The sequence below is a fragment of the Tupaia chinensis genome, unplaced genomic scaffold (genome assembly GCF_000334495.1).
Source record: "Tupaia chinensis unplaced genomic scaffold, TupChi_1.0 Scaffold000423_1, whole genome shotgun sequence".
Taxonomy (NCBI): Eukaryota; Metazoa; Chordata; class Mammalia; order Scandentia; family Tupaiidae; genus Tupaia; species Tupaia belangeri.
The window spans coordinates 4,936,543-4,952,003 of NW_006159928.1; the positions used below are offsets into that span (position 1 = coordinate 4,936,543).

The 15,461-nt window shown below is 36.4% G+C and overlaps 1 protein-coding gene across 3 annotated transcripts in view; it reads right to left on the reverse strand.

The window, feature by feature from the left end:
- EEA1 (early endosome antigen 1) overlaps window positions 1-15,461 on the reverse strand; it is a 143,717-nt gene that overhangs the window by 93,912 nt on the left and 34,344 nt on the right. Inside the window, exons 3-6 of one of the 3 annotated variants that reach the window (XM_027774334.1) lie at window positions 12,262-12,387; window positions 3,691-3,818; window positions 1,212-1,266; window positions 1,060-1,125 (exon numbers count right to left, since the gene is read on the reverse strand). In XM_027774334.1, the coding sequence (XP_027630135.1) occupies window positions 1,060-1,125; window positions 1,212-1,266; window positions 3,691-3,818; window positions 12,262-12,387 (375 nt within the window). The remainder of the gene's footprint in view (window positions 1-1,059; window positions 1,126-1,211; window positions 1,267-3,690; window positions 3,819-12,261; window positions 12,388-15,461) is intronic. The other 2 variants (XM_027774335.1, XM_006154829.3) reach the window with 2 other exon arrangements.

Sequence of the window (15,461 nt, forward strand, 5' to 3'; positions counted from 1 at the left end):
AGTTGAACCCAGGTACCTTTCTCTTTGGCTTCTTTCTTTTTCTGGTCATTTTCCTTCACACGTTTTAGGAAGCTATCTCTGCTCTTATAATGCTTAATATGCTCAATACGTACATTAATTCTCTTGGCAAGAATCTTGCCCTTAACTTGTTTGTTCACAACAGTGCCAACAGCATGCTGGGTAACATTGTAGACTCTTCCAGTTTTGCCATAGTAACAATTGTGGGGCATTCCTTTTTGAACAGTACCCATTCCCTTAATGTCTACAATATCACCTTTCTTATAGATTAACATATATGTTGCCAAAGGAATGACTCCATGTTTTCTAAAAGGCCTAGAGAACATGTATCGGGTGCCTCTCCTCTTTCTCTTAGTGTTCGTCATTTTGGTTAATTACTGGAAGATGGTGGTTCTGGCCAAAAGGCAACCTATATTTTTTAACCATTTAGTATATGCCAGATAATTTGAATCATTTCTTATTTTTGAAAATTTTAAAAAGCCTATTTTAACTGTTAAATAAAAACATTGATAAGTAACTATAAGTTAAGGATGGGGGGGGGGGCAGGGTTTATATGCAAAGTGCATACAGTGTTTTTTAGACAGGGTCTTAGGTCATGATCTTCCTGCTCAGCCTCCCCAGAGATGAAGCTAGGACCACAGGTTTATGCCACCACACCTGGCTCTCTCAGACAGGGTCTTATATTGCCCACACTGACTACAAACTTAAGATCCTCCTGCTTCAGCCTCCCAAGTAGTCATTGCAAGGTGGGCTGGAAATGGAATCTGAGCCTGCCATATAGTCACAACTTGCCAAGCAATGGTGTCCAGCTGTGCCTGTGCCAGAAACTGATTCTTAATAAAGCACTGTTAAGAAGTTACACCTTTGATTCCTATATACAGCATTTGTTTGCACTCATTTAAATTACAAAGACTATACACTATAGGCTATTAAACATGCAGAAACAAATCAGAAAGTTACTTATATCAGGCCACCTGCTTAATTTCCAACAATGAAAATAAACAACTAACAAACATGTTTTAGGTATTTAAAAGCAATTACTTGCTGCTGCAGTCCTTGATATTTTTCTAATTCTTTCTTTAATTCTTCTGAGTACCATTTCTCTTCCTAATGAAAAAGATTTTTAATTAGTAAACTGTAAAAGATTATCTGAAACACTGAAAATAAGCAAGTATAATCATTTTTGTTCCTACCTTAAGGGAAGCCTGTAGGTCTTGAACCTCTTGTCTGAGTAGTGTTAAATCATCTCTAAACATATATGGAGGGAAATTAAATAAATAGTTAATGTCCCTTAATTAACAACTTGATATCTTAATAAATCATGGCTAGAAACTATATATTAATATTCTTGACTTCTCAATTTTTAAAAATTTGTCAGAGAGTACATACATGCCAGAGAGTGACGAAGAGAGAAGAAAGCCACCCACAATGGGGCACAGTCATACCACAACCCCTTCTCCTCCATTCCTCCATCCTGCCAGGATCTGGGGCTCACACACGCATGCATGTAGCATGTTTCTCAAGCCACTAGGCTAGGACTCAAACAGCACAGCTAGCCTTGGGTGATTTGGCTCCTTTAGCCATTAGGCCATGAGGCCAGCCCTTTAGGTTTCTCAATTCTCTAAAAAAAAAAAAGGGGGGGGGGCAGAATATTTAAGGGACACAAAAATGAAAAATTATCTGTTAATAATAACATCTATGACAATATCTTTAACTGGACTAATATACAATCTATTCGTGCTGAGAAAATTCATTTTGTAAGCTGTAATGATATACAGTGATTAAAAGTATAAAATTTTTCTTTTAATTTTTAAAGATTTGATGTACAGTGGTGTATATATATATATATGTATATATATATATATACACACAATCATTAGAAAAAAATTTTATATATAAAGCTCATTGTTTATAAGTAGAAAAACACTTTCTCATGAAAATAATTATATTAACTGGCTGTCAAGTACCTGAGCCTGAAACAAAATGTTTTCTCTTAATTTAGCAGCAATAAGCCATTAATGCAGCTAGCACAAAATCTAAACTCATTAACAAGGACCATAAAATCCGCACAGTCTGGGGACCAGCAGTTGGCATAATGGCTATGTCGCTGGACTTCCATGTAGCGGACCATAATTCAAGTTCCGGACTCAGCGGTTTAAAGTGCCTGTCCAAGATCCCAAGAGGAGAATGGAGGAAAACGGATAGCGGCATGGCCATCCCCCCCTGAGGGGATGATTTCTCGCTTTCTGTCTCTCTGTCTCTGTCTTTCTGGCAAATGCACCTGGTCTATAGCAAAAACCTCTAAAAAAAAAAAAACAAAAACAAAAAACTTGCACAGTCTGTCCCTGCCGTATTACTGTTTCCTTTATTCATTAGCTCTAGCAACACTGCTCTTTCCTGTCTGAGAACCTTCTCATATTCTCTTCCCTTAAGAATCAGTCTCACAAAGAATTGTGAGTAGACTACTGTAGGCCCTAATGCAAAAGAAAGACATGAGGAAACACAGTTAGGATTATTATTCCTGATGTCAGGAATATGTATGTCCATGTTGTATTGTAAATAGTTGAAAAATAGATCCTCTCAGCTCCATGACACTACCAATGGCAGCCATAAAAGAAGACACAAGAACTGAATCGGGAACAAGGGTTGATTAGAAACACTCAAAAGAAGTGATTCTAGTCTAAAGAGAAGAGAAGAACAGGAACAGTTTTAATGCAGACCAAGTTCACTCCAACACAAGTAAAGTATATCAGCAAGGTAAAAAACAAAGGGACAGATTGGTGGGACAAATATACCATAGGGTATTGGGAGAAGTTGGCATAAAAAAATATTTTTATAAGTAGAATGAAAGCATGCTTTATTCCTTGGGAGAGTAGGGGGCAGAGACAGCAGCTTTTGCCAATAGCAAAAGGAATGTAAAATTCTATTGTTGAATAGTATTATAACTAGTCATATTTTAGTATAATTTTAGTCCTCAAAATGGGCAGGCTAAATTGCCAAGAAACACAATATGTACTTGTTCTTATTATTACATAGGTGTTTATAAATAAAGCTTTTAAAATTTAAGTTAAAAATAAATCTTAGGGTCAGCAGGGTGGCATACTGGTTAAGGTGAGGGACTCCCACATCGCTGACTGCAGTTCGAGTCCTAAACGTGGTGGCTTGAAAATCACACTGGGCGCCTAAGTGTGCATGTCCCAAATCCCAGGAGGAGAATGGAGAAGAAGGGATGGTAGCATCCCCTCTGGGGGATAATTTATCACTTTCCTTCTCACTGCCTCTGTCTCTCTCTGGTGAGTGCCCATGCTCTATGGAAAAAAAACTTTAAAAACAATAAATAAATAAATTTTAATTCTTCAGGAAATTTATTTGAACAATTTAAAATTATCTAAACAAAGTACAGACATATGCTAAATGCAATTTAATCTTCTTCTCCTAATTTATAGTTTTCATTAAAGACATAACCTCTGAACCACATTGTAAATGATGCACAGATAGTTGCTGGTCAAAGACTGAATGGATTATAATGATAAGGGAAAATGTTTTGCTAAATAAGGACAGATTTCATTTAAATAGTATAAAAATTACTACTTCCATTAACTAATCATAATTAAACAATGATATTCATGTACATTCCATAAAAAGCTGCACCTCAGAATGACCATACTGTACCTCTTCAAAGCAAGACTAGCTTCTCCACCATGACTTGAATCATTACCAGCATCATGAACTGCCTCGTAGTGTTTGAAAAGCTCATCAGCAGATCCCAGAGATTTCATACACTGGGGACATATGAAACCCTATGAAAACAGGCAGAAAAAGGTTTCAAACTAGTATTGTACACTGCAAGTAATGATTTATATATTACAAAATGCAGCAAATGTGTTATTCATATCAATGGTACACGAAGTATATTGTAATTCAAGGTGCTAAGTTCAGATTTTGGTATCACACAAAGGTCCTTCACTGTGTTCTGGCTGTAGTTTACAAAATACAAAGAAAATCCTTCCAAGCATCTTTCAGGTTTATAAATTAATGGTTAGAATACAGAACTCTAATCTCAGACATTAGTTCTAATGTAGAACATTAGTTGAGAAGATATGCCATCATACCTTCCTTTCTCTAGATACCCCATTAGTAATATTTGTTCCAGTGTACTTCATATAAATCCTAAGAAAAAAATTAAAAGATGAAGCACTCTGATCACTGAGGGAAAAAGTAATATAGTAAATCGTAGTTACTACAAAGTTCACATATTTGCAGTAGCCGAGAAATATTATAGTCAGTAAATTTCTTTACTAACCTAAAGTTAACATTTTACACTGTCTAAAACTAATGTTTAGTCCTATAAAATATATTGTAAAAAAACACTATCCCAAAATTATTATATAGTTTAAGACTATGAACCAAAGTACTATGTTAAAGATGCTGATAAAGATCCATGCTTTACAGATCTAGGGCTGTAATGAACCATGAAATCAACTTGTTGGGTTGCAAACTTTTTCTTGGTAATACAGTACAACAGAATATATTAGATTTCATTATATGTAGCAAGGATAAATAATTTTTTGTTCTGGGTGATGACAAAAAAGTATATTTCTAATAGCTGTTGCCACCCAAAAACATCTGAGAAACCTTGGCAGAGATAATTGTTAGTGATAGATATAATAAATTAGTAATAATTACTTTTTATTGAGTCCACACTATGTGCTAGACATTTCCCCTACACAAAGTATTATCTCCATTTTATAAGAGAGGAATTTAAATCTCAGAAAAGTTAAATGACATTCCTAAGGTCATAAACTAGAATACACACAGGTAGCTAGGTAAATCCCATGTTCTTTCCTGAACGCTTCACTATCGCTTGAACTCATTGACTTACTCTTACAAATTACTTTCTTAAAACAAACCTTTTTACTCTGTTAACTTTTTAATGACTTTACTTAATAAATAGGTATCAATTATAATCTCAAGTGTTGTACTAGTTCTGTGGGAGATACGAATGGCAAAATGTAGTCTCAGCCTTCAAAGAACTGAGAAAGCAAAGTATATACTTATATTATAAAAAACAAACAAAAAACCTTGTTCTATGAAACTGAATTAATGACTAACCAGATAGATTAAAGTTTATATTGTTTAAGGACCTGACTACAAAATGAATTAACAAATCAAAGGGTAAAATAGCTTTGTCTCTGATATTCTACTGGTCCTATAAAAAATTATTTACTTGACTTCTGTATACTTCAACTATCAGTAGTATTAAAAAAATGACATATTATTTCAGCAAAATTAGCCCAATATACAACAGAAACCTCTCTCAAATTATGTTGTAAATTATTTGCATTCAAAGTTTTCTTGAGACCAGCAGTTAGCGTAATGGCCATGTTGCTGGACTCCCATGAAGTCGACCGCAGTTCGCGTCCCAGACCCGGTGGTTTAAAACTCATGCTGGGCACGTGTGTGTGTGTGTGTGTGTGTCCAAGATCCAGAAAGGAGAATGGTGGAGAAGGGATTGTGGCATGGCCATTCCCCCCTGGGGGGTGATATCTCGCTTTCTGTCTCTCTGTTCCTCTCTGTGTGTCTGGTGAGCACACACACCCTATGGCAAAAATCTCTCCAAAAAAAAAAATTTTTTTTTTATAGATAATAAAGTAGTTCCCCACAACTTACACATACACACACACCAAGGATTTTGAGTAGGTCTTACTCTAAATTTTACTTCTAAAAAATATCACCAGCAGGACTAGCAGGGAGTGTGGTGGTTAAGGGCGCTAGACTCCCATATAGCAGACTGCGAGTCCCGGACCTGGTGGCTTGCTTTCTCATTTTCTCTCTCTCTCTGTATCTCTGTCTCTCTCTCTCCCTCCTTCTCTGGTTTAAAAAAAAAAGTTTTAGAAGAAAAATATCACCAGATATCAAAATACTATCAAGCCAGCATTCCCCAATCCATAAATCCATAAGAATAGCCTCATGTAATCTATTCTGAAGGAGCATTTCAGACTAAATCAAAGATAAAATAGTGATTAGCAAAAATGTGATAGTTATCACAGTTACAATTCTGCTAATCCAAGGCAGAAAAATAAAAGTTTTGGTTTCAAGTAAACCACAATTCTAAAATTTCCCCAGTGACAGACACAAACGCAACATGGACTGTGTGTGAGGTGGGGATTCAGCACATTTCCACACCTTAAACAACAAGTAAGTACATTATGCCTTTGAAAATTCTGTGGAAAGTAAGTTTTGTTTTACCTAACACACAGCTTTTATATTTAGGAATGGTCATCCTCTCCATAGATCTAGTTAAGAACTCCCTCCAGAATTCTTCTGATCTATATATCCAACAATACACATCTCTACCTGCATCCCATAGACATGTCAAATATAACAAATTCAAGATTAATTTCATTTCCCAAATCTCGTTTTCTCACCAACATCCAACTTTTACCTGAAACAGAAAACTGAAAATGATGCTAAATTACTCTTCCCATTTCTTTTCTTTTTAATTTTTTGCTATAGGGTGCATGGGGTCAGGGTGGTAAGGGGCAGTGAGAAAGTACCCCTGGGGAGATAGCCACACAACATCCCTTCTTGTCTACTCTCCTCTCAGGAGTTTGAGTTTGCACACACACACACACACACACATGCCTGGTGTTTTTCAAGCCAACAGGTCTGGGACTTGAAATATGCAGTCAGCCATGTAGAATCCAGCTGCCTTAACCACCACATCATTACTACCTGGCCCTCTTCTGTCCCATTTCTAATAAGACACTAAAACATCTCTCCTTTCTATCTTCTCATCCCTTTCCTCACTGCAGTTGCCCTCATTCATTCAGTATCTCTTACCCGGACTACTACAATGATATTCCAAACAGTACTCCTACATCTAGTCTCTCCCCTCCCTAATTAATCTTCCACACAGCTGCCAAAGGAATCTTTCTAAAATAACTTCTATAATATTTCCCATTTTTAAAGAATTATTTAACTTTATTATTATTATTTTCCAGTTTGATCAGAGACAGACAGAGAAAGAAAGAAAGGAAAAGTGAGAAAGCAAGCAACCAGCTCTAGGACTTAAACCGCAGTCAGCCATGTGGGAATCCAGTGCTTTTAGTCACCAGGCCACTTGCGGGCCCCATTCCCCATTAACTTTTATCATCAACACAACACACAGGCCCAGCCTCAGTAGCACACATTGGTTGATGCTGCTACTTCTATTCAGCAGGTGGAGGCCATATAGGAGGCCCAAGTTAAATTCCCAGTCCACCCTAAAAGCTGATCCCAGTGGTGCAGTACTTGTAGTCCCAGCTACTTGGGAAGCTTAGGGAGAAAAACCTGGACCTAGAGAGATCCTGCCTAAAACAAACAAAAAAAAGCACACAAGGTCCTGCATACCATTTCCATAATTGTTCATGCAGTCGGATCTCCCAATCAGCATGCTTCAATATATCAAAGTACATATGCTCCACTCAGCACACCATGCTGTTTCCCAAATCTGACCCTATTCATGTGTTGATTTTGTCCTCCAGCAGCACCCTCATTCCCTTGTCAAGTTCCCACATTCACCAAAACACACAATACGTTGTGAATCTTTTTATCTGTATTTCTCAAATGCATGTAATACTTTGAACATAGTACATATTTTCTACACTGTAAATTTATTTATTAAAATATGGATGAAACTGGCAGTTCAGAACTTAATAGAAAAACTAAAGATTTCATAGCTTACAGATTATAAAACCTTCCAAGGGACAAAATGAACTAAGTAATAAATACTCTGAGCATGTAAACCTAAATAAATAAATAAATGAAACCTCTGCCCCTTTATTAGGTAATGTGAAAAATGCATATTCTGGGAACTAGCAGTTAGCGTAATGGCTATGTCATGGACTCCCACATAGTCGACCGCGGTTCACGTCCCAGACCCGGTGGCTTAAAACCCACGCCGGACACATGTGCATGCATGCCCAAGATCCTGAGAGGAGAATGGAGGAGAAGGGACTGCGGAGTGGCCATCCCCTGTGGGGGGTGTTTTCTCACTTTCTGTCTCTCTGTCTCTCTCTGTTTGGCAAGCGCACGTGCCCTATAGTGAAAAAAAAAAAAAAAACTCTCAAAAAATGCATATTCTCATTTATCATTTATATATATTATATGGCAGAATAAAGGTCTACTGATTATTGGGGACACCAATATGTAGACCAGTATTATCACACAATGCTATAATACAAGTATATTTAAAGAACAACAGAAAGACAAGAGGAGAGGTAACCTGACTGTTGCAGCAATTAATGCTTTATAAAATATACGTACATTCATACATATATATCATAAACGTGTCTCATATCTGTCTTCACTGCAGCTGCATATTATGTATATATGGAAGTATAAATATGTACATATATTCAAATAAATGCATGTGAGATATTGGAATTGGGTACTAAAGAGATACTGGAGATACTATGAGATATTAGAATTAGATACTAAAAAATAAGTAGGAACTAACCTCAAGAGAGAAAAGAAACATTCTAGGTAAATGGAGGAGCATGAACAAAAGTACAGAAGTGATATGAAACAGAGCTCTGCTGCATTTGGAGAACAGAGGGCTTCGAGGTGAAGTCTCCAAGAGCCAGAGTGAAGGGTAGACTACAACAGATGAATGAATGCAATGACCCCTTATGAAACTCCTGACATGAGCAAAGACAGTAGTATCCAAGATGTGCCTTTGGACATCAGAACAATGCTGTCAGTCTCCAGAGAAATTTGGTACTCAGCATTGTCTTTTGAATGAATGAATGCTCCCAGTCTGTATATTAATGTCACTAGTACTATTCTTCATTCAAAACCATCTGTTATCTATCATCATGTTTCATAATGGCTATACATTATTACTTAATCTGGCATTCTTATAACTTCTGCCCAGTAAGTATGTACAAATGAGGTGACATATCTTTGGTGCAACCGCACATAAATCCCTATAAAATTTAGTCTGTCATTTATCTTTTGTGTCTTGTTTTCTGCTAGTAACTAGAAACCAAATTATAGCATGTTCCTCAGAGAATCTACATCTATTACATTATATAATCTTCACAATTTTCGTTTTTTCACTACTGTCTCTACTTCCAGGTTTTAGCTCTAGATAAGTAAGAGTACCACAACGTTGATGATCATACTGAGTTATGCCACACATTCTTAAAGCATCTAAATATTACCAGGTTAATACCCCAGAAAGAACTGATTCATTCCAATAGAGAAATTTTAAAGATCAATAATATATAATAATATTCCACATATATGAATTTTCCATGTGATTAGAGCTTGCATGTTTAAATAAAACTTAAATTTTGGTACATTTTTGATAAAAATATTTTTTTCTAAAATACATGTATTTCCTTGTCTTCTTAATAGATATTAAACTTTTTCTTAATGTCTCAGAGGTATACATATTAATCACTGAATGGGCATCTTCCATTCTGGCCTCTTTAATTACTGTTTTGTATTTCAACAGGCATTTCTAAAAATTCTTAGCATGCTATCTAGGAATGCTAGCCTGTCAGGTATGGTAAGGGTAGATTAAGAAGAAAGTTTACTGAAAGTAACTATCATTCATTTAAAAGTAAAATAAACTAAGAATGAATGCCTGAGGGATGTCCCATGAACAGTGTACATGATCTTTAGTTTTTGGACTTTGTGATGCCAATCCTGGATATAAGAAATTCTATTTTTCTAAACTATCTCCAAGGGGACTAAGGGTGCTAGATAATTAAATTCCAGAGAAGGACAATTAGCTAACAATAAAATATTAAAATAGCTAGCTATATTTATTTTCCTTAATTATTCCAAATTTGTCACCAAATTCCAAAAAGAATAGCTTAGTTAAGATTAAAAACAATAAATTCCTTACTATTAAGATTTCAGATATCTATAATCCCTTCTCAGATCCGATGTACCTAAGAACTTCATTTAACTTGATATTTATGATAATCTATTGCACTAAGTGTCCTTTTTGTTAAAAGAAAGGTTTTGGAACCAGCAGTTGGCATAATGGCTATGTCGCTGGATACCCATGTAGTCAACCGCAGTTCAAATCCTGGACTCGGTGACATAAACTCACACCAGGCGCGAGTGCATGTGTGCCCAAGATCCTGAGAGGAGAATGGAGAGGAAGGGATTGCAGCATGGCCATCCCCCCTGGGGGGGTGACTTCTTGCTTTCTGACTCTCTCTGTCTTCCTAGTGAGTGCACGTGCCTTATAGCAAAAAGAAAGGTTTTTAAGTGATAGGTGGATAATTGTTACTTTTGTCTCTGGCTAACCAATAAAATAAAGTTGGCCTACATGTTCTAAAAGAAAGCAAATTCTAGGTAGATTTCCAAGAATATTTTACGCCTCCATCTTTGCTTGCACGGTCCTAGCTGGTTCACTTTGGTATCATCCTATATGTACCCATTTTCCCCATCACTAGAGAATGTCTTGTTTAACTGTTCGTCTGTGGAGTTTTTCCTGAGTTCTCATAATCAGTTAGTTATTGCACACTCTTTTATAATTATCTATCATAGAAACTTCCTGGGCACCATAACATCATGGCCACAAGGGCATAGAAAGTTGGATCCCACGTGGCCAACCATGGTTCAAATCCTGGCCCAGATCACATTAAAAACATGCCAGAAAGTGTGTGTATACACTCAGAATGATTGTAATATGACCACACTCCCCTAGAGCTTTCTCTGCAAGTTTCTCTCTCTCTCTCTCTCTCTCTCTCTCTCACTCTCTCTCTCTCTCTCTCTCTCATACTTTTTTGACAACTAAAACAGAAAAAGAAACTTCCTGGGGTTAAAATCATAGCGTATTTCTCTTTTAAACTCCTTCACCTATGGAAACACCAGCTACATAAGATGTACTCCATTAATATGTTAAATTAGTGAATGTCTGTGAAATTGTTTTCTTATATACCTAGTTGTTTCATAGGAAGAAAGTAAGTTTGGAACCAACTCCATAGACTAATGGTTAAGGGAGCAGGATCCCACGTAGACAACCATGGTTCAAAGCCAGGCCTTGCAGCTTGAAAAATTGCTAGATGCATGTGTGCATATGCTCCAAATCCTGACAGGATGGAGGAATAGGTGAGAATGTATTGCATATGACCATGCTCCACTTGAGGGAACTCTCTTCCTCTCTCTCTGTCTCTTTCTGACAAGCATGCATGTACTCAGGTAAAGAAAGGAAGGAAGGAAGAACAGATGGATGAACGTATCTTTTTGGTCCTTCAAGGTACAAAAATTTTTATTCTTTTATAAGTTTTGGAAAAGAATTATGAGGCCAGACAATGGCACAGTAATAATACAACTAGACCCACATGGGAGAGTCCCCAGTTCATGTACCAGAGCCTATACACTCCACTCATGCATGTGTGTGGGCTATGATCGACTCTGGCAAAGACTGGGGTGAGCTGTGGCAGGAAGACCCCATTGGGAGGTGTCTGTTTCTCTTAGAAGAAATAAGCAAACTTTTTAAAAGTAATATTTGTAAAAGAATCAACACTTTTGTTTCTCTTTAAGAATACCATACATAAGTAATTTTCAAAGGAAACCTATATCTCAGAATCATCTGACAAATTCTTTCCAGCCTAAAATCAGGCAATATTTCCCCTCATTAGTTTCCACCATCAGCCTTAGATATGCAACAGCCCTACAACTCCTAAGAAATTTGGGGATGATCCACTGCTACAGATGAGTGTGTAATTCTGTCCCCCTCTACCCCCAGACTGGGGAGTTAAAGACTGAGACAGTATAGATTCAGGTGCTAATGCTGATTATTTTTCCAGGATAGTAACAATTCATATCCAAAGTCCTTTTTTTTATTTAAAGGCAAAGCATTTTAACCTAAAGAATTTTAATACATTCATTAATAAAACAACAATATACTAAAGATACAATTTACAAATGTTGAAATAATATAATTTGCTTTATAATTTGAATTTCATGGTGAAATGTATGCAAGAAAATTAACAATCATTTATATTTATTTATAAAATCACAAAAAAGGCAACTGCAAACAGTGAGAGAAACCAAGCAGCCTTCCCAAGAGCCTATTTTCCTTATTCCTTATGAACCTTCCTTTAAGCATGCATAATTAAAGCAATCCATATTCCCTTGTAGCACGAAAAGTTAAGCAACACCAAGGCAAGGAAAAACAAAGCTATTTTAAGCAACCCATAACCAAGCTGCTAAAACAAAATATATAGGACCCACAATAACACTGGAGTCATTAAGAAGTTCCTGTCCTCTTGTTTCATTTTCAGCGTGCACTTTCTGGTAATGCTCCGACAAATCAATAGCAGTTATATATCTTTTCATGCATAATGGGCAGATGAAACCCTGTGAAATAACAACTCTTAAAAGTACATACATAAAACATTTTTTATAAAATGAAATGCACCTGTAACAATGCAAATAGATAAAATAGGAAAATAATTAATATACATTGTTAATATACGTAAAGGAAATTTTCAAGTAGTAACTGCACAAAAGGTAAACATTCTATCCAAAATAGAACTTCTAAAGTTAGTGTCCATGCCTATGTTTATGCTATACAATTTCTGGAATACTTTTTATAACACTGCTTTAAAAAATTCTTTTTGTTGGGGCCAGCAGGTGGCATGGTAGTTAAGGCCAACCATGATTCGAGTTCCGAACCCAGTGGCTTGAACCAGTGGTGAATCCCAAACCTGCCAGGCATATGTGCGTGCATGCCCAAAAATCCCAGGGGAAGAATGGAAGAAAAGGGATTGCAGCATGGCCATCACCTCCTCTGGGGGGAAGGGGTGATTTCTCACTTTCTCTCTCTCTTTGCCTCTCTTTCTTTCTAGAGAGAGTGCACACGTCCTATGGCAAAAATCTAAAGAAAAAAATATTTTTCTTTTTAACACTTTCTCCTCACTTATCTAAGACTTATTATTGGCAAATTGGCTTTTATTTTAGATCAAGAAATTACTAACCAGTATAAAAAATACCTTTATGTGATAGTGTTCTCAACAAAGAAGTTCCCTTAATGAAAGCATGTTTACTCTTTACCTTATTCCTCTAACTTGATGTCCCACTCCTGTCTCCACCCATAATTCACAGTAGATGAGTCTTCCTTTTAATTTTATAAACCAAATAAAACCATTTTAAAACAATCTCTATGTTTTAAAAAGTGGGCTGTTACACTGATCCATGGCTTGAGGTTTTTGTTAGATAAGAATAGTAGAAAGATAAGAAATAAGGGAATTAAGAGTACCCAGGAGAAACTAAACAGATAGAAGACAGGACCAGATGTTCAATGGCTATAGTAGTATGACTTTTGGTATCAAAAATAGATATGGATTTCAGTCTCACTGAACCAGTGCTGGTAATACAACTTTAAAGAATTCATTTCACTTAGCTATGTGTCAGTTTCCCGATTTATAAAATGGGGCCCTGTTCTTCAAGAGTTACTGCATATATAAAACACTTAGTACAGTGCCTGAGATATTATAAGTGCTCAACAAACATTAACTGTCATTAGATCTCATATGTTGAGAGATGAAAAGCCAATGAAGTCAAGAAAGCACTGAGAGACCAGAAGAAAAGATAGCAATGAAAAGCCTGTGTTTCTCAGCAAGGTTAAAGAATTTAAGTAGTAAAAATATGAGAAAGAAAGTTTTGAAAGGCTAGATAATTATGGTAAAAACTAGAGAGATGTGATTTTAGCATTTCAGATGAAACTATTCCTGCCTGATGATAAAGAAGATGGTACTGCCAGAAGAAGTTGAGTAGATAGAAAAGTAATAAAGATCATTGGCACTGATGACATAAAGGAACAAGGAGGCTTGATGTTCTTTGAGTTATTAATGTCACCTAAGATAACAGCAAGGAAAGAGAGGAAGACTGCAAGTAAGTTTTAAAAGTGAGAGGCCAGGGACCAGCAGTTAGTGTAATGGCTATGTCACTGGACTCCCACATAGTCAACCGCAGTTTGAGTCCCGGACCCGGTGGCTTAAACTCATGCCGGGCTCATGTGTGTGTGTGCCCAAGATCCTGAGAGGAGAATGGAGGAGAAGGGATTGTAGCGTGGCCAGACAACCACAGTACCAAGAACTAGAACTACATAATAGTACTTCTTTAAGAGATACTTTTTTTTTTCACCACAACTTCATGCTGCCTTTCACTTTACTCTTGTTTGTTCACTGTAACTTTCCACATGCCATCATTCAATCATTCGGAGTGATTACCATGTTCCAGCCACTATGCTATGGGGCTGAGAACACAATGGAAAATAAAAATATCAACATCTTCAACAAGTTTCACTTCTTGAAAAAGTTGTATTTCGCAAATTATATTTTATACCCTACTAATCAGAAAATCCTGTTAGTTCTATGTTCAAAATGTATCCTGAATTGCAATACCTCTATCTCAACACCATCCTGATCCAAGCCACTATCACATTGCACATGGATCACTGCAACACTTTCCAAACAGTCTCTCACTTCCACCCATACCCAGCTCAACACAGCAGCCAGAGTGCATCCTATAAAAATGTAAATCAAATTTCATCATATCTCTAATGGCTTTCTATGTCACTAAGATTTAACAACTAAAGTCTGTGTAATACTCTATAAGACCTACAAGAGGTACACCTGCTTACCTCACTGACCCAGTCTCCCTTTGATCACTGTACTACACTGGCCTCCTGACTGATTTTTCAGCCTACTCCTACCTCAGACTCTTCACTTGTTCCAAAGGCCTGGAAGAATATGTGCCCCAGCAATCCACATATTCATTTCCTTACTCCCTTCAGTTGTTTCTGAGCCATCCTTTTCTCATAAAATTCTTCCCTGTTAATTATTTAAAATTGCAGCTTTACAAAATACTTTTATTATCCTCCTTCCCGGTTTGTTTTTCTCAATAACACCAATTGTCTACCTCAGTACATTTTTAATATGTTTCGTTTTTTGCATGTTTCCACCCATTTGATTATAAGGTCAATCAGGTTAAGACGTTTTTACTATTTTATTCATTGCTCTATTTCCCACATCCAGAAGATAATTCATTAATGAATCTCAGAATAATAATTATTGCCAAAGGATATGAAATACATTTTCACACAAGCATATGAAAAAAGCAACTATCCCGTAAGTGAGTCTAGGAAAGTTTACTGGAAAAAGTAAACTGCAATTTGACTGGAAGGGTATGAGGCATTAGACAGACAAAAAAGTAAAAACAAGAGCAGTGTTATGGCCTGAATATTTGTAGGTCCCCCAAAATTCATGTTAAAATCCTATCCCAAAGGTTATGATATTAAAAAGTGGGTCAAGATCAAGATAGCAGATAGAATTATGTTAGAACAAGAAAAGGTAAGGGGCAAGAAGTCATTTAAACATATATCAAATTTGGAGAGGCTTTTTTTTTTTTTTTTTTTTTTTTGCTATAGG